Genomic DNA, 23,765 nt, shown 5'->3' with positions numbered 1-23,765 from the left:
CTACAACGGGCTTCTCACACAGCACAGGCAAATCGATTACAGCTCCAAAACAACACGTCCCAAATACTACACATGCAACAACGCGCCTCTCAAACGGCACAAGCAAAACATACACCAGGAAAATTCATTCGGATTAATGAATGTCATTTGCAATCATTGTCATTCAGTTCACTTCCCTGAAGAAACAACTGGAAATACAAGTTATACATTTACACGTTGTTGTCAAAAGGGTCAAATTAGACTGCCTTCTTTACATTCATATACTGAATATCTACAGAGGCTTATAACTGACGATGTACCTGAAAGTGAAATCTTTATCAACTACATTAGATCCTACAAATCGGTATCCACTATGAACATTAACGGTGGCACTGCACGTGACATCCGTCTTGAAAAAATGTTGTTTATTGATGAATGTTCAATGGCATGAAGTCACTTACTCAACACCATTCATAAACTTCTACAAACGTTTATGAATAATAATATTCGATTTGAAGGAAAGGTACTTTTATGAGGAGGAGATTTTAGACAGTGATTAGCTATTCTTCCAGATGCCATGCACTCAGCTATTGTTCAGTGCACCTTAAAATACGCAGACAATTGGCATTGCTTTCAAAAGATACAGTTAGTAAAAAAGATACGATGTCCAGAACCAGATCATAACAATTGCTTATTACAACTGAGAGATGGTACACTCACCAATACAGCTGGACTTCAGGCACATATTATTACAATTCCTCAAGCCTTTATCTGCGACAACTTAGTTACAGAGACATTTTGAACAGCAATCTCATTAGACCAAATGCCCCTTTTAACACAACGCACTATATTATGTCCAAAAAATATTAATATGGAAAACATTAATACCCAAGTCATTCCATTACTTCCTGGAGAGACACAACTCTTTCTAAGCTCTGACAAACTTGACTCTGATCACAACAATAACCATCTTAAATGACCTTACAAGTTCTGAGCTGGAATTACCTTTTACACTTAAACGGCGTGTACAAAGAAATTTTCAAATAAACCTTTACACTGTGCCACACACTTTATTGTTTGCTTTCTATTTGCATCATCTACACCGTCACACTATTCTATATCTCATTCATACATCAAGCTCTTTGTCATTCCCAACACCAGGGGTTGGCGAGCGAAGCGAGCAGGGGGCAGAGCCCCCTAGTAGTGTAAGAAATGATGGCGACTTTATCACTAGGTAGTCTAATCCCATCTAAAATTACTCCAAACACTGCTGTAAGGGTATTTGGAATGGTTATAAATCTGAGGCTATCTGATAAATAAGGAAATATGTTTCCTCAAAAATGTTTTAATTTAAGACAGTGCCAAAACATCCATATTACTAACCGAGAATGCTAAACCGGATGATGGACGCAGGCACATCCGGCAATGGGCCGTAGCTGCAAAAAGACGTACTGCGCCGGCGCAACAAACAGTCCGCATCCGGCAATGGGCCGTAGCTGCAAAAAGACGTACTGCGCAGGCGCAAAAACAGTCCGCATCCGGCAATGGGCCGTAGCTGCAAAAAGACGTACTGCGCAGGTGCAAAAAGAGTCCGCGAGACACCCAAAGCCACATATTCTAAAGTGAACATCAACACCTTCACACTAGACAGCATAGGTGTCAGCATTGGTGGATCTCCTTACAATAAAGCACTATTAACCGTTCAACTGCAGAAAAAGAAACATATTAACAGTGACTGCGATCCTTCTTATTACTTATCCATATTTCGCATGCTGAGAAAGAAACAAGTCATGAATACACGGTCACGGGTACAAAACGAAAAGGAAAGGATAACAGGAACAAACACACGAAAACGAAAGAAACAACAAAATAGACGGCTATGCAGCATAGGTGGATCTCATTACAATAAGGCACTATTAACCGTTCAACCGCAGAAAAGGCTCCATATTAACAGTGAGTGCAATTCTCCTTATTACTTATCCATATTTCTAAAAGAAAAAATGTCTCGACTCCAAAAACGCAAAGCTCAACTAAAGCTTCTAACTAACGATGTACCTAAAAGTAAAAACTTTATGAACTGCATTAGATCCTACAATGGTTCATTTGCTTTTGCATATACCTGAGTAAATATCAGGCCACCAAAAGGCAATGGCCCATACTACTTTCGCATATGTGCACAAATACTGCATCGCATTGGAACAGTGCACCCTGAAACAAATCAACAACGCAAATATGCACAAATCTACATCCTAGATCCACATGACGCAAACTATCAATCAAAGTGCTGCATCGCAACAGGCACGGATTCAAAACGAAACACCTCCCGTCTCAGACATACGTTAATGGCAGCGAAGGCTACAACGGGCTTCTCACACAGCACAGGCAAATCGATTACAGCTCCAAAACAACACGTCCCAAATACTACACATGCAACAACGCGCCTCTCAAACGGCACAAGAAAAACATACACCAGTAAAATTCATTCGGATTAATGAATGTCATTTGCAATCATTGTCATTCAGTTCACTTCCCTGAAGAAACAACTGGAAATACAAGTTATACATTTACACGTTGTTGTCAAAAGGGTCAAATTAGACTGCCTTCTTTACATTCATATACTGAATATCTACAGAGGCTTATAACTGACGATGTACCTGAAAGTGAAATCTTTATCAACTACATTAGATCCTACAAATCGGTATCCACTATGAACATTAACGGTGGCACTGCACGTGACATCCGTCTTGAAAAAATGTTGTTTATTGATGAATGTTCAATGGCATGAAGTCACTTACTCAACACCATTCATAAACTTCTACAAACGTTTATGAATAATAATATTCGATTTGAAGGAAAGGTACTTTTATGAGGAGGAGATTTTAGACAGTGATTAGCTATTCTTCCAGATGCCATGCACTCAGCTATTGTTCAGTGCACCTTAAAATACGCAGACAATTGGCATTGCTTTCAAAAGATACAGTTAGTAAAAAAGATACGATGTCCAGAACCAGATCATAACAATTGCTTATTACAACTGAGAGATGGTACACTCACCAATACAGCTGGACTTCAGGCACATATTATTACAATTCCTCAAGCCTTTATCTGCGACAACTTAGTTACAGAGACATTTTGAACAGCAATCTCATTAGACCAAATGCCCCTTTTAACACAACGCACTATATTATGTCCAAAAAATATTAATATGGAAAACATTAATACCCAAGTCATTCCATTACTTCCTGGAGAGACACAACTCTTTCTAAGCTCTGACAAACTTGACTCTGATCACAACAATAACCATCTTAAATGACCTTACAAGTTCTGAGCTGGAATTACCTTTTACACTTAAACGGCATGTACAAAGAAATTTTCAAATAAACCTTTACACTGTGCCACACACTTTATTGTTTGCTTTCTATTTGCATCATCTACACCGTCACACTATTCTATATCTCATTCATACATCACGCTCTTTGTCATTCCCAACACCAGGGGTTGGCGAGCGAAGCGAGCAGGGGGCAGAGCCCCCTAGTATCACCTAATGAAGAGGAAGCTACATGGCACTTCACAATTAAAATCCAGTCTCTGAAATATTTTAGATTATTTTAATCTGTAAAGGTGTTTCTGATCTATGAACAGTTCTAGGATGAATTACAGCATGTTTTGAAAAGATCAATGTGGGATGACTGTTGTGAAAAATCAAACTCCACTGACCTGAAATATTTATAAAGAGGTCTCATTCATCCAAAATCACCCAGCAGTGAATACTATGGCTTCATAACAATCTGGAAAGAGGATCAATATTCTCATCATTACTGGCTAACATTTTTTCCCATGTGGGTGTGGATCTTGACTTGTAAACACAAAAGTATGTTTGTTGAGAGAGAGAATTCCATATTTAAAGTAGTGTTGATCAAAAGAAGCAAAAAAGTTGTCAATATAAAGGTCTCTGAAGGTTGAGATGCCTAATGACTTCCATGTATAATTAAGGGAGGGCTGGTATTTAAAATTACCCTGTAGTTGAGCAGCATATAGCAATATCTTTACCTTAAAGTATTTCCTACATTGGTTCCATATTATGAGTGAGTGAAGCACGATTTGATTTCAAGCAAACTGGCAATAACTGTTGATGACTAGAGCTAAAAGGAGTTCTTACCCGATTTTTCTTTAGACCCAATTAAGTAGCATGTACAGTCCCATATACTTCCTTCCACTGCCTCAAATTACTTGCAACCCATTAGTAAGTTTGAAGTTAAACAGCACCATGCCACCTTCTGGCTTCAACCTTTGAAGTGTTATCTTTAGAATTTGTGGCCCTTCTGCCTTTCATATAAATAAGCAAACATGAGAATCAAGCTTTTTCAGAAAGGATTTGTTAATTAATATAATGGAAACACTCTCAACAATAACTAATAGTTTAGAAAGAATATTCATATCAACAATATTAATTCTACTTCCGCGAGAGAGCTGAAGACTTGATCACTTATTAGCATCTTGTGTAAAGTTATTCAAAGTGCACAAATTGAGTGTAAAAAGATCTTTAAATTTGCTTGTATCCGTTATTTCCAAATATCTGAACTGTTCTGAAAAAGTCAGCAGAAAATGTTCTTATATAATTTGGTGTACTACTGCATTAACTACTGTTTGATAAAACTGCTATTTTTGGATTAGTAACGAACAGAACCATATTGTCTGCATCAAAGGATATTTGTGTACATGATTTTAAATAATGAGAGGTACATTATCAGTCACAATCTACAGATTCTGACTGTATACAGTATATGTAGTGAAAAATAATATTAGGATAAAAATATGACATTACATTTGCAGATGATTCATTAGGAGTGGATTTATACCTTTATGGACATGAGTTTAATATACAGGCAGGTCATTGTCTATGTGGAGGTTTTATGTTCTTCCTCTCTTCACACGGACTTTTTATGGGTATTTGTCTTTCTCCGATATCCCAAAGATATATTAACCAAGTTGTGACTGCTCATTTGTTTTTTTTTATGAGTGCAGTGTATAGATTTAACCGTAGCTTGTTTAGAGTTTTTGTGTGTTCTTCAATCTATTAGTCCCTAATTCCTTTAGCCCAGTAAGTCCGGCAACCTGATGAGCACCCTTGTAATGTCACTACATTTCTGCTAATAGCTTCACAGCTCTACCAGCAAAAGGGAGTGAACAGATGATCGGAGCAGCTCATATATTTTATTGATGAAGAACATACGAGTGAAAAAGACGATGGTGTGATATCACATGGTCATTGAGCTCTCTACTGATGTTGTCAATATATCTGGGTGGTGCTCAGTGGCTTTAGTTGTTTAGTAGTGTCTATGTTTTTGTTAAATACTTAATTGTGTGCTTAAACCAGGGGTAGGCAACGTCGGTCCTGGTGAGCCGCAGTATGTGCAGGTTTTTGTTCCAACCCAGTTCCTTAACGAGAACTCAATTATTGCTGATGAAGCACATATTGCTTAAGTGACATTTTGATGCTTCATTTTAGTGGTCTCGCTTGTTAAGGTTCTCCAACCTTAATTGCTTATTTCAATCTTAAACTGCTGCATTCAGTGTTTTAATTGCTCCTTATTAGCAATAAGATGTAAAAGACAAAGCAGCCAGCAGTTCTCCAGCTAGCTTTTTTCCAATTACATCTGTGTGTGTTCATCATGCACTGTTTGATTTAATAAAACACTTAATAGAAAAATGTGACAGACTGAAAATGATCTGTTTTAGGCTTCATATCATTTGGATGATATCCTTGGAAAGGAAAAAAATCTACGATATAAGAGCCTTACATTGCACAGACTAACAAGCCATAAAATTAAATAAGGGCTGAGATTGGCAATGATTGGTTTCTAATTAAGCAATTGGGTTGGAATGAAAACCTGTAGCCACTGCGGCTCACCAGGACCGACGTTGCCTACCCCTGGCTTAAACCTATCAGAAGCTACCAGGAATTCACACTTACAAGTGATATGTCTAGAAGAGGAGCTTTTGGTTTTGGGTATAAGCAATGATGTACAGTAATCCCAAAATGTTTAATCGCAAACTTTCCAAGTTATGAGATTTTCAAGTTCTGTCTGCAAGAGTCATTAACTTTGGGGTGTCCTTTGATTGTGGTGGTGTTATCGTTTTTTTTAACATTGTATAAATTACTGTATTTTTCCAGAGCCTTTGATCTAGTAACAGGTAGTTTGGTTTTCAAGGCAACAAAAGGGATCTGATTTGTTCCATTCTTTCATTTTGTTTTAACATATATGAAAAATAAGCAGTCAAATTAGGCACATACAGAAAGGAAGTATTTAGATAGGGTTTTCCCATCTTTCAGAATAGGGTAAACCTCTGAAAGGGTTCAGTAATTGTAAACTAATCCAGACCACCACATGGAATAAACATCTGTGAACATATTTAGAAGGAAACAGATGGGGTGGGGAGACCTGGGGATCTTCTCCAAAACTATATATGATTTACAGTATCCTGCAGGAGTGCTAGTGTTCCTTGTGTTTATATAATTTATCACTATTTCCTCAGACAGACATGATTAGGGAGACTGCACGAGTTTCCGCTCTTTCTCATTCCAGCCATGTTTTTTTTCTACTTCATTCACTTTCAATAGAGGCTAAGCTTTTCTTGCTAAGCTTAATTGTAAATGGCTGTAGAACTTTATTTATCTTTCATTTCTGATGCAGGAGCACAAAACTAGGATGCCAAACCATGCAAACCCTAATATAATATAGGCAAAAGTACAACCAGGTTGATTTGCTGTGATCTCTGCCAAAACATTCATAATGACTCAGAGAAGCAAAAACATAACCCATCAGTTACTGGCACAAGGCAATAACAGCCACACAGGTTAAATTAAGATGCAGATTTGGCAGACAACATTCTTCTCTGGAAATAAACTTGGGTCTCTATTGCTTTGTGGTTGCCACACTGTTTGCTGCAATACCAGAACTTTTGCTTGACTTACAGTATTTACTCATAGATAAGCCACTCTTGAATTTGTAACCAAAATACCATGAAAAATGAATCACTCACAGATAAGCTAAATGTTAAAATTTATGACAAAATCAGTTCTAGAAAAGAGCAATTAATTTTGAAAGTAACAAGAAATCTAATGCAATTCTTATTTTATTTAAGTAAATATACAAAAGCATCTTAGGAAACCTTTACCGTAAGAACCCAAAATAAACACACATAATGGTAAATTACATAGACTATGCACCTCTAATTCTCTCCATAAAATAGTCTGCGCCTCAAACCATCCACACATCCAGTTAAACATTTTTCTTTTCTTTGTGCTTTCAGAGAATGGTTTGGCAGGAGATAGGAGCACAACTCTTTTCTTTTTTGACATTTTAAGACACCTGTGGTCATCATGTATTTTAAATGGGTAAAACTGTCTATCAGGGCCATATGTGACACCTCATGTAGAGGGATTGTGGGCACCAAACTACACAAAGGGAGTCCTTGTAGTTTGGGACCAAATAAGAACAGTATGAGAGAAGTGAGACAAAGAGACACAGTCAAAAATGTTGAGTTTTAAACAAAAATGGTGCAGTTTAATTACAGCTATAAGCATGCCATTTACCTCAGCCAATCCCAATTTACACGAATAGGTCCATGCAACGTGACACATTATGTCTCTGCAAGGCCTCTATTAATTTCAATGAGGCATCACATGTGTTCAACCACTTCTGGGGCCTCATGCATAATGGCGTGCATAGAATTCACACTTAAAAGTGGAAATGTACATACACACAAAAAAATTCAGATGCACAAAACCGTGCATAAGCCAACTTCCATGCACTTTAGCTTCGTAAATCCTGGCCAGCGTGAAAAGTAACGCATGTACACATGCCTGCCGTCCCACCCTGACTCCTTCCAGAATTTAGCATATTTTAATATGCAAATCAATATAAATATTACCTTCCCCATTCAGTGTTTGGTTAAAAGACAATAGCAAAAGCACGTGAAAAAAAGAATTTTAGCGAATGTGAAGTGGAGGCAAGGAAAAACGTACTGCTTGTTGGCTTAAGCAGTGATATAAACAACAAAAGGACGTTGATCAAGTGAATCTCAGAATTTCATGCTCAGAAAGTTGCACAGTGCCCAAAAAAACAGTGGTCAGATATTAAAGTCAACGTTAAAAGGCGAGTCGTAGCCCATAAGGAAGCGTATTAGGGTACAGTGAAAAGAATAAAAGTACAGGGACACAGTGAAAAAAACAGGTTGAAATGTCCACTTTCATCTTACAGTTTATTTTGTCATTAAAGTAGAACGTTGTGAACTTAATCTTAAAATCAATGTTAAATTTACTAGTTTCTCAGATCTCATTGTAACTAAAGTAGCACGTTAAATGCTGTGTATTTTATGTGTTCTTTCATGTGCTCTATAATAATAATAATTCTTTACATTTATATAGTGCCTTTCTCATTACTCAAAGCACTCTTCACACAGGGAGGACCTGGGAAGTGAACCCACAATCTCCTTACTGCAAAGTAGCAGCACTACCACTGTGCCACCTGTGATCTATGTGTGTAAATTACTACGTGCTTCTTAAACGGGCTTTCTCTTACACTGACAGGACACAGAATACATCACATTCATGATATTACAGCTTTCTGAACAATTTAAATAGTAAGATGTATACTTAATATCAGTTTCATGATGAAATTAATTAAAACATGTATTAAACATGGGGGCATGGTGGCACAGTGGTAGTGATAAGCTGGCGCTCTGTCCAGAGACTGTTCCTGCCTCCCGCAACCCTTGATGAAATAATTTATTGCTGCAGCACTGTCTCTTTCAAATGTACTAATCCCCAATTCCTGTCCTTCCTTTTCTTTCTCCACGTAACCAATCTCCACACAATAAGTTCTTTAATAAATATCAAGCCATCTGTAAGCTTAGAATGCTGAATCTTCAAAGCTTTTAAGGAACATTGAAATATCTACGTAGTACATGTTTAATTATACCATCCATCTATTCAGTAAGCATACAGCACGAGGTAGGAACAATCACTGGACGGGGCGCCAGCTCACTGCTTCTGCTGCGCCACCATGCCCACATGTTTAATTATTAACAGTATACATTATTTACATGAAACTAAAAATGTATCAGTATAATGTAATATACATACTTGAATGCATTTCATTTTAAAAATGATATCAAGAGCTCCAAAAAGATAGCTTTTGGAAATCTAAATCGACTTAGAAGCCAGTCATTATTATCTGTAAATATGTGCTCTCTTCTACTGAATTGAATTGAATTCCTTTGTTGTTATCCTCCATAAACTTATTTTTCTATAAAATGATATAATAATAATAATAATACTACGATAAGAACAATGAAAAATATGCAATAAGAAAGCATAAGTACAATGTACATGTACATATAGTGTAGACAGTGCAAATGGCTCATAAAGTGGCTCAGGCTGTGCAATATTAAAACTGTAGTGCAGGTTTATAGTGAGGTAATTGTAATTGTACAAACAGCTCTACCGGGAGCACTTGATGAACTGATTGAGTGTGTTTATACTGTAGCTCTTGGGATGAAACTGTTTCTGAACCTCGAGGTTTGTGCAGGAAAGGCTCTGAAGTGCTTGCCGAATGGGCGAAGTTCAAACAGACTTTGCGCATGGCTGAGGAAATGTGTGCTACAAGCTCTATCCTGATAATCCTCTACGCTCTCGACACAGCCTGCCGTAGAGCTTTCTGATCAGCTGCTGTATAACTGTGATTCCACACTCAGATACACTGGGTTAAAATATTCTGAGTGGTGCACTGAGAGTAACAACGCTAAAGCAGCTGTGGTATTTGGAATAGTTTGGCCATTCCGTGGACCATTATATTGTTACAGGTTGATTATAATCAGATGCCTTAAATTTATAAACGATATGTGGTTAATTTCAGTGTATTTGATAAAGCTGCGTCAGGGATGTGCATCTAAAAACGAATGGGAAACCTACACAGGAACAGTAGCACTGCTTTTACTCTTGGTGCCGCCAGTTTGCAAAACCGAGTAGAAACTTGCGTACGCTGGGTAAGGCTGGTGTGAGAATGTGTGAGGCTTTATGCCAAGTTTAGTTTTATACATCTTGAAGTGAGCATGGAAACAGGCGTACGCAACATTTTGGTGCGTACGCAGCGCTTATACATGAGACCACTGGCCTCTAGGCTTGAGACACAATGTCGCTTTTCAAACACTACACTAAGTGTTTACCTGCTTTTTATTTCAGTATCCCCCCTACACAGTAAACTAATTCTTACATCAGTGGCTGTTTAGGACCCGTTAGAGTTGTGTCTGGACATTGTGCAAAGCTATGTTGGCCTTTATAACAGCACAGGTGCTGAACTCTAGTATAAAAAAGTGCCATTTTTTTCCTTTCTTGACTTTCTCCCAAATGTTAAGGTTATTTTCCTTTCCCTTGGAAATGTCTGGCTAGGCACATTACCGCACCATGTACACATAATTCTGAAAACCAACCTTAAAATGAACATGCTCATACATTTTGTACACCTATATGAGTTGGCGACTCCATCGTACAGTGTGAGTAGTTGCTTACCCATGATTTCTAAAAATTGTACAGTGTATGCCCAGCGTAACAGAAACTTGAAAATAAATATCAGTCTAGCTTTAATCCAGCTATTTGCTATAAATACTTTGAAGTAATGTGATCTGGTGGCGCAGCGGCTAGTGTTCATACTGCCAATCTTCTTGGGCTCACATTACAAGATAGATAAAGGGGATGGATGTTATCGACTTCACATGATTTGCTAAACATATTTATAAAACAAAAGAAATGATCAGATTTGACCATGTTTCATGATGGTCCTATATGGACTTAGGATTCAGTGAGAAATACTGGTCAGTGAATTGTTCAGTTCCTCATACAAAAGAAGAAAAAGTAACACAAACGTAATGCACTGTTTTAGACACATCATATTTTATAACATGTAAGTCTACAACATTTACTTTTTTGTAAGTAATGAGTAATGTAACTATGTTTCTTTTAGAAGTAACATTCTCTAACACTGTTGGCACATGACTTGCTTTAATAATGTAGCAGCTTGGCTATGAAATACTTCAAGTTTCCAACAGAAAGCATTTTAACAGTTCAACTGAGTTAATTATTCTGTAATACAGAATCACACAAAAAGGTAAACATATTTGACAATCAGAATAAAAACCATAATGTTAATCCTACCTTAGCAGGCTTCTTCTGGACCACTTGCTGTGGCTATAAATAAAAAAGACAAAAAGAGGAAATAAGACATAAATTATTTCTGGAAATGAGTTATTATACTACTATCAAATACAAATTAGTTTGATTAATTAATGTTGTGAAACAACAGCAGCAACATTCTCCAACCCACTTAATTAATTAGAGAGAACGTCAGTGGACTTGGAGCAATGCACGATTCAGACCTAGACAGGGTGCCAGTTCGTTTCAGGGCTCACACACCTACTCAACTAATTTTTATCCAGCATTTCACCTACTATACATGTCTTTGGGTGGAAATCCTACACAGATGTGGGAAGAATGCACAAACTCCATAAGGACAACATCCAGGGGTGGGACTTGAATCCACGATGTTAGATCAGAGAGGCTTATCACTATTTCACCCTTTTGTTAAACAAGTTTTCAATTTTTATTTTGGCCTTTAAAACTGTCACCCACAGAGGGGCTGATTCATTACTGCCCCAACCCTTAGGAAAAGGACTATAATATAAGGCAGTCTCCACAGTATGGTTACAATGCTAAAATTAATGTATAATGAACTGTCAAGAAATAGTCTAGAAGTGGGTACAAAGGCCTGGGTTAAAGTGAGTGTGTGTGATTGTCTTAGGTGATTGCCTTTGGTGGAGGTTCAATGATGTATTTTAGAAAGATTTTAGATTTTATCAGGGTACTGCTTCTCTGTTTCTCTCAGACTGCTTCATTGGGAAGGCTACCCAGCATATTAGGTACTGAAATATTGCAGGGTAACATGTAGTCACTTACACTTAAAAGTGTTTTGCTTGGTTACCAAACATTATCATTTCAAACAAGTATATACTTTTAAACAGAAAGGAGGTAAGCTAATTTGTGTTCTCTACTACATAAAATGAATTTCTGTATTAGTATTTATCTTAATATACAGTAGTCTTGTTTATCATGATGTCCAACTTTGACTCCCTTAACTATGTTTGTTTAATGTCAAATTTTGGCTTGAAATGGGAAAGAAATTGGAATCAATATACACCCTGCCATTATGCAGAAACCAGAACACCCGCAATAGGGTGTTCAAAAATAGAATATAATGCATAGAAGGCAGCTATGTGCTGAATGAGGACCTACGTTAGACAAAAGATGTAGTGAAGGGAGTCAAAGCAAGAAGCCTTCATTATGCTTCATCCCTGGGTATTGCAGTAGCTAAAGTTTATTTTGGATGTATTTCATTCTAAAGAATGGAAACTAATACATAATGGTAAGGTGGATATTGATTCCCATTTCTTTCTCATTTCAAACCAAAATCAGACATTACACAAAAGTTGTATTTATTAAGTTTAATTTTTCATTATTTTGTTTTTTATTTTCTTTTATGTAAAATGATATACTTCTTTGATAATACTTTCTTTAATCATTTACTTGATATTATGTTTCTATGTGTTTTGTAGTGTTCTCCTATGTTTCCTGGTCCACCCCCACATTGTCACCACTCCTGAGACTCTGGCTATTTAAGCCAGAGAAATGGAGAGCTGAGGAGTGATGCATTAAGTGTTACCGGAGTCTTATGAGTATTGGTTTTTGTTTAGGATTGACTGGTTTTGCTTACATTTTTTACTTTGTTTCTTGGATTTGTCCTTGATTTAGTATATTGGAATTTGTTTGCTATTGGATTACCCTTTAGGCAACTCCTTTTACATATTTTTTTTCTTTTAGCATTTTTGTTATATTTTCTTGCTTTGAATAAACATTTTGACTTAAAATGATTATTTTTAGAGAATGTGTCCTTAGGGCAAACGTTTTTCTACAGTTTTTCCTTTCTCTTAAAAGGCAATTTTAGATTTTGGAGTATTGAAAGTATTTTTGAAGCTCTAACTCCTTTTTGTTTGTAGCAGTCCAGTGTGGTTTGAGGTGAGGAGTCCTCACCTGGCTAGAGGAGCCTTTAGGAGACCTTGCATCCTTTTTTGATATGGTACTGACTCCAAATCATAACTAAGCTTTTGTATAAAAAACTTTTAGCTTCCACTGACAGGAATCAAGATCTAATACATGGATGTCAGAAAAAGTGTGCTGCCATCCCATATAAGTGGGACATGATGACGCTATACATTATGTGACCTCCACAGGCAAAGCAACCATAAACAATATGTCTATGGCCATGCAAATATTGTCTCAAAATAGAAGCCGCCAACCAATTAACAGAATACAAAATGGTACTGATAATAGGTCATATCATGTCATTTTCTAACCTGCTTAATCCAGACAATGGTTGTGGCAGGGGCTGCAGCCTAACCCAGCTAGCATAGACAGGAATAAACCCTGGACAGGGTGTCAGTCCATCACAGGACAAAACGCACCAAATACACGTAAGGGCAAATTTAGCATCACCTCTTCACTTAACCTGCATATCTTTGGATTGTGGGAGGAAACTGAAGCACCTTGAGGAAACCCATACAGATACAGGGAGACCATGCAAACTCCGCACAAGGAGGACCCAGGACATGAACCCTGATCTATTTACTGCGAGGCAGCAGGCTGCCACACCGTTCTGTGCGTATTGATAATATATCAATGTATGTCAAATCTTTAAAATGACTACAAATCATTGTGACAAATTTGGTTTCCACATGTTCTTTTCAACTTCAGCAGGAATACATACACAGAGTTGATTGGGCTCACTGGTGAGTCATAAGTTCTAGTGAAACAAAAAAATCCATGCAGTGTTTTGTACAAGGCACCAGTATTTAGAAAGAAGATAGACATTATATTCACCCCAACTACATATATCCATACTTGCAACACTGTATTTTTTATATTTTGGAATGCATTGGTTATTGATATTGATGAACAAAAACAGAAGAACAGGATCCTGTACTCAAACTATAAGTCCTGCCTTGATATTCTTTGAAGTCATCAATACTACTGCTCACACCTCAGCCACACTGAAATTCTGCAGAGCTTTTTACTCACTTGACCATCTCTCTGACCTCTTACTCTCTCTTTCCTCCCTCTCTTCTGTTTCCTTACTCTCTTTTTTCACCCACCACTACGAAATCCCCACATTTTTGGCCCTGAGCACTGCATTCATGTTAGTAGAGAACACTATACCTCAAAGAAAATCTTCAGAAAGGCCAGCCAGCTCAGCAGATTTTCTAAGAATTAGGCCCTGACAGTTCATTCAGGAAAAGGACAACATTTGAATGGAAGCCAAAGCTGGCTGTCGGCCTAGCACATGTAGCAATGTTTTTCCCGGCTGCTTTTTGTGCAGAGTGAATGTTGGTTTCAGATCAGCCAAAAATGCACTGATAAATATTTCTCTTAATACGCTGAAGACAATGATTCCTTCAAGTTTCCTTGGCCATAACTTTAGATTTTGAATTTCTCATGTTTTACTTTGGCATACTTATACCAAACGACCTAATAATGTTAAGTATAAACCTGACATATTTAACAGACAACTTCAGTAAAAATGTGCCAACATAGGTAATAAACGCTGATGGTCCTCATTTGGTAGCTAGGCCAGAAGTAGGTATTACTTCAAATGCGACTGTTTGCTCATCAGGAAATTTACATTTTAAGGGTTACAAGAATATAAACATTTACTGTGGTGACTTTACAGTTACTGTGATATTTAAATTTAAAATGCAGATTACATAATATATAAAGAAGCTAGCCAGATACTTTTCTGAGAGAAAAGTTATACTATGCACATAGCAGAAATTAACTAAAATCCAACTCATATTATGTAAAGGAGGTTTGTTTTAATTAAGAAAGTGACAAATCATCAAAGAATAAAGATTTTGTGTTGCAAGACATCTATTCACAACAGACTCATTTAGAGCTACTAGTAATTCAACTATGTTTATTTATAATAAACCCAGTAAACAATATAGTGTATTCATTAAAAATACAGTACTGTTAAAATATAGCACAAAATGATGTGTATTTAAAACACAAAACATTCATCCAAAAATCCATTTTCTTAACCCAATTATGCAGAGCAAGGTCACAAGGAAGGTGGCAGGAAAAATCCTTGGACAGGGTGCCAGTCCATCATAAGGTGAGCACACTTACTCAAACACATTGACAAACACACACACATGCACACTCTAGGGTTAATTTAGCATCATCAGTCCACCTAACCTGCAAGTCCTTGGACTGTGGGAGGAAACAGGAGCACCTGAAGAAAACCCACACAGACACAGAGAAAAACAACTGAAAAAAACACCTTACAAAAATACAGGGGGTGCCAAAATGAAGTACCACATTTCTCAAGGTCATTGTGTGAGGTAGAGGCAGCTGAGTGGTCTGGGGTGGTGGTCCTTTGATAGGCGATCCCTTGTAGTTTTCATTCGGCAACATTCCTTGGTCCGGAGGGCACTGTGATTTCGCTGTCAAAGCATTCTTCAAGAACAACGAATCCATCATCACAACGCAATGAGCCTGCCGAACGCACTTCAGCATTCCTCCTAATGGTGATGTTCCAAATAGGAAAACAATTCTTCAGAGGGTGGCTAAATTTAGACAGACGGGTAAAACATTGAACAGAAAATCTCCAGGCTGTCGTTGAACTATACAAACGCCTCAAAAAATCCAAGCTGTAAGGGCATCAAGGATGTCTCCTAGACGTTCAGCGCGCAAACATGCTTCTGCCTTAGGCATGTCCAACATGTCTTTAAGGAGGATTTTGCATGAGGACCTTAATTTCCATCAATACAAAATGATGGTAGTGCAGGAACTCACTGAGGGAGACTGGGAGAGCCACAGAGAGTTGTGCGCAAATATTTTGCAAAACGTTCATCGAGATGACACCGTCATGTGCAGCAACGAGGCACATTTTTATTTGAATGGTTGCGTAAATAAGCAAAATTTTCGCTATTAGGCTGAAACCAACCCTTGTGGACTTCATCGGTGACCCCTGCACAGTAAGAATGTTAGTTTGGTGCGCAGCTGCAGAATTTGGCATTGTAGGCCTTTACTTTTTTGACGCTCACCGTCAATTCAGAACGTTACATTGAAATGCTAGAGAACTTTCTGCGGCCTGAACTGGAAGGAATGGATGTGGTGGATGCCTGGTTTCAACAGGATGGAGCAACAGCTCATACAATGCAGAGATCCACGCAAGTTTTAGGGGAAATGTTTCTGAAATGAAGCTGATGTCCCTGTGTGGCGATGTTGGGTGGCCTTCAAGTTCGCCTGATTTCGCTCAGTGCTATCTCTTCTTGTAGGGCTATCCCAGGTCGAAGGTATACACACACCAACCTCAAAACCTTGAAGCCCTCATGGACACTATTCTCCACGAAATCGCCGCTATTCCCCTCGAAATGACAGAGCGAGTCATGCGAGAGTTCAGAAATCGTCTCCATGAGTGTATCGCAGTGAAAAAAATCTATTTTGTATACCCTTTCTTGTATCTATATGAAGTTTATTTTATTTTGTATCATTTTTGGAGAATAAACATTTGAAATGTGTTACATTTTTTTGGCTCACCCTGTACATGCAGTATAAAGAATTGGAGTGATTTATCTAACCAAAATTAAGTTAAAATAAAGACATGAAAATGGAGTACCTAAATAGCCAGAGGGAGACAGTACCGCTTCCAGAGTCAAGAAAAGAGAGTGGTGGTTAAAAGATGGGAGAAGAAGCAGGCAGGAGAAAGCAAGAGGAAACAAGCTGGTGGACGGGAGTAGAGCACCAAGGAGGAGCAAGTGGCCAGTGCTCAGTAGGGGGATGTGGGTCACTCCTGTTGAGCGTCTTTGGAGCAGGTGCGACCATTATGCTCTGGAGTTGCTCTTGCCAAGAGGAGCCTTTGTGACGGCAGCTGTGGGAGTACAGAGTACCTGCGCCAGGTGGAGCCTGGATTGGCAGCGGTTTGGACGGAGCAGGACTTGGTGGTTACCCGCGGACACCATGGGATTGGCAGCAGGGGACACGGGCCGGAAGAGATGGGTGTATGCACCTGCTGGTCGATGTCTCTCTGGGCTGCGAGGTCCAAATATGATAATCCGGAGATGCTTCAGTTTTAAGGGAAGGCACCAGCGCTTATTGATTTTAAATTTGAGTTTCCTGTACTGCAATGTTTTAACCTCATTTTTAACTGATTTTTCTATTTATTGATTTTAACCTCCAACATGCACTTCATTTTATGGGTTATTTATTGAACTTTTTTGAGCACTATACTTTGGGACACTTTTTTGTGGATTTGTTTTTTTTTTTATAATAAAAACACTTGCACTTTTCATTATCTCCTTACTTGGTGTGTTTTGTCCTCATCTAACATGCTCATCTCGGTTACGGTACTGACCGTGTTGGGTTCAAGAGGCTCCCAGAGGCAAATAGAAGCAAAGATCCTATCTGTACCGTCACACACCGCACTTCTGTTGCAAAATTGGGTATCCTCCAATATGGGAGGTCATCAAGTGACATATAGTAACTCAAACAGGCTTAAGAGATTTACATACTGTAGCTGAAACTGAAAAAAAAAATTCACAACTGCCTATGACTAACAAATACCACCTTAATGTAAAAATGGAATAAATAACAGCCATTATTTAAAACGTCACACAAAATCAAACTGCTGTTACTCACAAAACATATGACAAACAACAACAATTTATTTTTTGTACAGCCCAGTCTTTAACAGCCCCCCAGCCTTGACTGTCTGTATTTATAGATATATTTTCCATGAGCTTTCGAAAATGCGTGCCATGGTTTTGACATTCCAATGTTTCTTGGTATTGTGTCATTTTGAGAAGTGTAGTTTTGCAAGATTTTTTTTCAATGTCTTAGGATTCCTACTGTTCATTTTGTCATATAACCATTATGTGACTCACATGACGTTAACAACATTAAGGGCTATTTGAGAATGAACCTACGTAGTCACTCATACTTACATATTTTCTGATATTTTAATCCATTAATTTTTGCTAGTCATAATCTGCATCTGAGAGTGTGGCAAGTCTAAATTGATTTCAGTTTAAAATTTTAATGTTATTAATACAGTTTCTAAACATGTTCTTGTTTGGTAAAATTCACGAATACCTATTCAAAAATAGCTGTGAATTCTTTACTTTCCCACCAAGAAATACCTAGAACACTGACAGCTATCATTCTGTATGACATGAAAAGCAATGTCTGTACTTTATATATATATATATATATATATAGTTTATACTGTATATTCAAATGTGCTGTCACAGCTGTGCTCATGCGTATTCTTCAAGGGATGTTTAACATAAAGGGACACTAAAGGGATAGAGACTGTGACCTCACTTTATATTCTTTATTTCCACCAGCTGTGAAGTCTCCCCCAGCTCACGAGCAGGTCCCTAATTAGCGGATATGTAAGCCATGCCCACCGGCCTGCTCTCATTAGAAGTACTGAAGGAAGTGCAGGACAGTTCATGACCTGGGAGGAAGAGAGGGCAAATGTATCAAGCACTAATAGAGCAGCAGACAGACAAAGAGAGAAAGAGAGAGAAAAAAAATTTGAATAATGAAGGAGAATTCATTCACTAATGTTGTCACACTTGACATTTTTGCTAAGAGAGAAAAAGAATGATTCTGCATTTTGAGTTTTTTTGCTTGTTTCCAATATAAGGTAGTGTTTTCATTAAAAACTATTAGCTTTCTTGGGTTGTTTTAATCAGTCATTCAAGCCCTGCAGGCCATAAAAATGAATTCAGTGATTTTACCCAACTGTTTAAAAACAGATTTTTTTACTTTTGCAGATTAATAGAGTTTAATTCAGTCAGTCTTCGGAATATTTGTGTTTCTGTATTGTTTATTCTATATCTCTGGTTATGTTTGTTTTAATAACAATTCTTTGCATTTATATAGCGCTTTTCTCACTACTTAAAGCGCTCAGCAATTGTAGGTTAAGGGCTTTGCTCAAGGGCCCAACAGAGCAGAGTCCCTATTGGCATTTACGGGATTCGAACCGGCAACCTTCCAATTGCCAGTGCAAATCCCTAGCCTCAGAGCCACCTTATTTGCTGTAAACAACCACAAAATATTTCATTCACTTAGGAGACTGCACATAAATTACTCACTCTCCTTCTGGGATAGCCATAGTTCATTGAATCAACAAGAGCTTTAAAGATCTCAATTGAGAATCTTCTCTTTGATATTGCACTGTAGACTGATTAGATTACCTGGCTTTATAGATGCCACTTGTCTTGTTTTTCTTTTTGCATATTAATCCTGCTCAGCTAATTTAACCACTTTTAACTTTTTCAAACTGGTTCTGAGACTTTACTTTGGTTTGTCAGATTTATCCTAATTGCAAAAGCAATTTAAGATACCTATTATGATTCTTTTTCAACCTGTGTCTTTATGCCTCAGGCCATCATAGTGGTTCAATGGGTAGCACTACTGCCTCCCACCCTCGAAGTCCATGTTAAACTTAGGGCCAAGCCCACTTTTTGTAATAACCTGGCCTGGCTTACTAGATAGGTCATTATACTCTCAGACAGAGAGCTTAGGCCAACACCAAATCATCAAAGTTCAGTCTTAAGTGCCTCATGTCCTGCCAACACTGTAAATAAGATTTGAAATGAAAAGTACTAATTTAGATCAAATAAAGAGCAGGGATCTTAAAAAAACCAAACAGTTCCTATAGACCTGCACTTCCCTAAATAACAAAATACAAAAATATTGGAAAACTTTATTTATACTGTAGGTCTAATTAGACAGGTCAATAATTAGATTCTTGCTATTTTCCCTGGAACATACAGTAAGAAGAATATATATAAAAAAAATAAAAAAAAGAATGTAACTATTATACCAAATACATACTGTACTCAACAAAACAAGCAAAAATTCAGTTTGAAATAGTCACTAATACTGATGAATAATGTATGGGATGAAATGCTCGCAGATAACAGATGCAAAGTGGAAAAAAAGAGTGTTTTTCCAAGGAGAGAATAAACAGATATCACCTTTCTGAATCTTGCAATTCAGTACTCAGCAGTGTTGGCGATGGCGGTGAAATCCAAATGTTTTCGGTTGGACAACCTATTATACAATGACAAAATACCAGAGTACTTAGATGAGAACCCAGGTTAAATCCTTGGTGGTGAAAGCAGATGTCTGGTATCAAGATTCAAAATCAATGCCTTAAAGACGTTTTGTAAAAAATAAATCTAACAAACTCCAGCTTTGTTAGGGCACTGAATTTTATCCTTCTTGAACTTGAATCAGTTGGTGTAGAAAACAAGAAGTATTGTTCTCATATAGTACTGCTGTCAGTCACTACTTTCCATTCATTACACAGAACAGGGACAATCTACCATGCATATACAGTATATTTGTATCTATACATTGTCACAGTTCACTCTACCTCCTTGTGAGAACAAATTTACGACCAGGGGAATAACAGAGGAGATTCCTAAAGAGTGAAGAGAAAAATGATTCTAGATTTCTCAGAGCATGTTCTTCTCTTTTTCTAGGAGGGTGCCAGAAGGAATAGTGAAATGACAAGGTCCAAAAAGGAATTGGGGTGACTGATGGAGACACAGGGAGGTAATCCCACCTAGCAGTGTTAAAATCAAGAGGCCATTTGTCATATTCAGTCATGTGATGCATCCTCAGTATAAAAGAGGTTCTCCAGGAAAGCAAGTCAGTTTAATGCCATAGAAGGAACCAAGATGGCCCTGTTCTGTTAACTAGGGCACTGGCTACTACAGAAACCTATCTAAAGAGTATCTTATCTATGTTATATTAAAGGAAGAAGAAGAAGATTCTATAGCAGGAAGGGATCTCAACCTCAATATCATTTCAGAGCAACCCCTGGAAAAATTTAAGTCAAACAAGCACTGGAATCATTTGAAAAGAATATAATCTGGGGCCCCAGCATGTCCCACCATTGTTGACTCTTTACATTCATTTAAAATGCTAGATGCCCATAGCAGTTTCTGGACATTATGCACACACTTAAACTGTTTACATATTTTTCAAGGTGTAGAAAAGGCAGGTTAAAAGACTTACTCATGGTCTCACCATTCCCTTAACCAATATGTCACATATGGTTCAATCTGTCTGACATAAGAATCCCTTGCTACCACTTTCTGATTTGAGGAACTCAGCTGAGTTCATTGCAATTTTATAAACATTTTTCTCAATCCGAAACTGTCAGCATATCTACTTCCATGGTACATTTCTTTACTTACAGGGGTTCGTTGAATTCCCGTTGGTCCCTGTTCACCAGTACTGTACTAGTATGTGGAATGATTCCTCATTCAGATATTTTTAAATGACTTTTTCTTTAAACAAATTCTACTACACCTTTCCACTATCTGTGCCGATCTTATATTTGCTGTACGCCAAATAACCCTTGCTATTCAGGAAACCCATCAAAATATTACCATTTTGATGTACAGTGAAAGATGAGTACAGTCTTGCAACCACACATAATCGTAAATGCTATTAGACTGATAGCTCAATGCTAGGATTCAAGGTTACAGCAAATTTCTAAATGTTACGTGCAGTATCTATTACATAATAGTGCAGTTAATAAACACATCGTATAGGTAATTTATATACCCTCATAATGGCAGTCAAGAGTAAATGACTAGTTGTCAATACAGAAGCATTCTGTGAACCTTACAGGGATTAATGTGCTGGGGACACTGGGGAAGGGAATGAGGTGACACCAGGAACTAGCTGACTATGTTTTTCTTTCTCCACAACCAGTATGACCCTGATGTGGAAGAATATTTCTAAGCACACCTCTAGACAGCATCTTAGAAATAAGCATTTTACTAAATGCCTATATGAATTAAGAAACAGCAACTGCAGTAGCATTAAAATAGAAAAAGAGATAATTCTGTAGTCCATTAAAAAACAATGACCTTACAGAAAGTTACAAAAAGATGCAGAAAAGGAACAAGATATTAACTTTATAAGTGTCACAATTCTCAGTTTTGAGCTTATTGTTTACTTTTCTATCATTACGTTTATTATGATTTCAAAATTGTATGTTGTTATTTTTACATTATGTTTGTTACTTTACATGTAAGCCATTTTGCTAATGTTTTCCTTGTAGGCACTGTAATTTTTTGTTTCTATGCTGTCCTGCAGCTCCAGGTATACTATGTTTAGGATAAACAAAGAATATAAAACAATCACTGTCTCTCTCTTTTGTTTGATACTGAGCTCTTTTTGCTCATTTTAGCTACAGCTTCTTCATTGTTTTTCACTGCTTTTTGTCTTTACTCCTAAAACCTGTTTAAATTACACCTCCTGTTCCTATTACTCCAATTTCTGAACTGTTGACCTGCCAGTATTTCTTCTGTTGTAATAGTGAGTGTTTATTTACCTGCTTTATGATGGGTGGAAGTGACAGAAAAGGAAACCATTCAGTATCTTTTGTTAACTAGCAAATGAATGAACGTTTTTGAATCATGAATAAAAATTAAAAATAAAATTCTAAATTAGCCAATACATCCTGGATTGGTTGCTACTTCTGCTATCTCACAGGTCAGTCTAAGCAGCTATCTGAGCTTTTCAAAAGCAGGCCATTTGAAAATCCTGTGAACAAATGGTTTGTTTAGATCCTGCTTTCACTACAGTGGATCAGGGACTCTTCTTCAAATAATATGTTTCTTTCTGTGGTACTACAGCTGTTTGCCCACATCACATTAAAGCAGAATTAAAAGCAAAACTAGATGGAGTTTTCTGAGTGTTTTTATAGTAACAAGTGGGCATTGGGCTAAACATTGTGAATTTTAGGTGTCAATATAAATAAACAAAAAATTTCTTTAAGAGTATGCTGTTGTAGAATGTATTATTACATCTGTCTATTTTCCAAAATCTAATTTCAAATAATGGGTCATGGAGTTAAATATCAAGTATATATTTAACAACTGCTTACATTCCAGCAGAATTTGCATTTATTTACCTGTTTCCCTATTACAACATGTTTCCACATTTTCTTTAGAACATTAGAACACTCTAGATGAGAACAGGCCATTCAGCCCAACAAAGCTTGTCAGTCCTATCCACTTATTTCTTCCAAAAAATCATCAAGTTGAGTTTTGAAAGTCCCAAAAGTCTTACTGTCTACCACACTACTTGGTAGCTTATTCCAAGTGTCTATCGTTCTTTGTGTAAAGAAAAACTTCCAAATGTTTGTGCGAAATTTACCCTGAACAAGTTTCCAACTGTGTCCCTGTATTTCTGATGAACTCATTTTAAAGTAACAGTCTCAATCCACTGTACTAATTACCTTCATAATTTTACACACTTTAATCATGTCACCTCTTAATCTTCTTTTCCTTAAACTGTATAGGCTCAGCTCTTTTAATCTTTCCTCATAATTCAACCCCTGTAGCCCTAGAATCAGCCCAGTCGCTCTTCTCTGCGCCTTTTCTAGCGCTGCTATGTCCTTTTTGTAGCCTGGAGACCAAAACTGCACACAGTACTCCAGATGAGGCCTCACCAGTGCATTACAAAGCTTGAGCATAACCTCCTTGGTCTTGTACTTTACACATCGTGCTATATAACCTAACATTCTGTTTGCCTTCTTAATGGCTTCTGAACACTGTCTGGAAGTCCATAGCTTAGAGTC

The 23,765-nt window shown here is 37.4% G+C and overlaps 1 protein-coding gene across 1 annotated transcript in view; it reads right to left on the bottom strand.

The window, feature by feature from the left end:
• hmga2 (high mobility group AT-hook 2) overlaps window positions 1-23,765 on the bottom strand; it is a 188,043-nt gene that overhangs the window by 22,280 nt on the left and 141,998 nt on the right. The window contains exon 4 of the mRNA XM_028807034.2: window positions 11,195-11,227. Within this exon, the coding sequence (XP_028662867.1) occupies window positions 11,195-11,227 (33 nt within the window). The remainder of the gene's footprint in view (window positions 1-11,194; window positions 11,228-23,765) is intronic.

Source organism: Erpetoichthys calabaricus, chromosome 1, assembly GCF_900747795.2.
Source record: "Erpetoichthys calabaricus chromosome 1, fErpCal1.3, whole genome shotgun sequence".
In the NCBI taxonomy this organism is placed as follows: Eukaryota; Metazoa; Chordata; class Cladistia; order Polypteriformes; family Polypteridae; genus Erpetoichthys; species Erpetoichthys calabaricus.
Note: the sequence above shows the minus strand (reverse complement) of the source record. Positions and strands in the feature narration are given on the sequence as shown.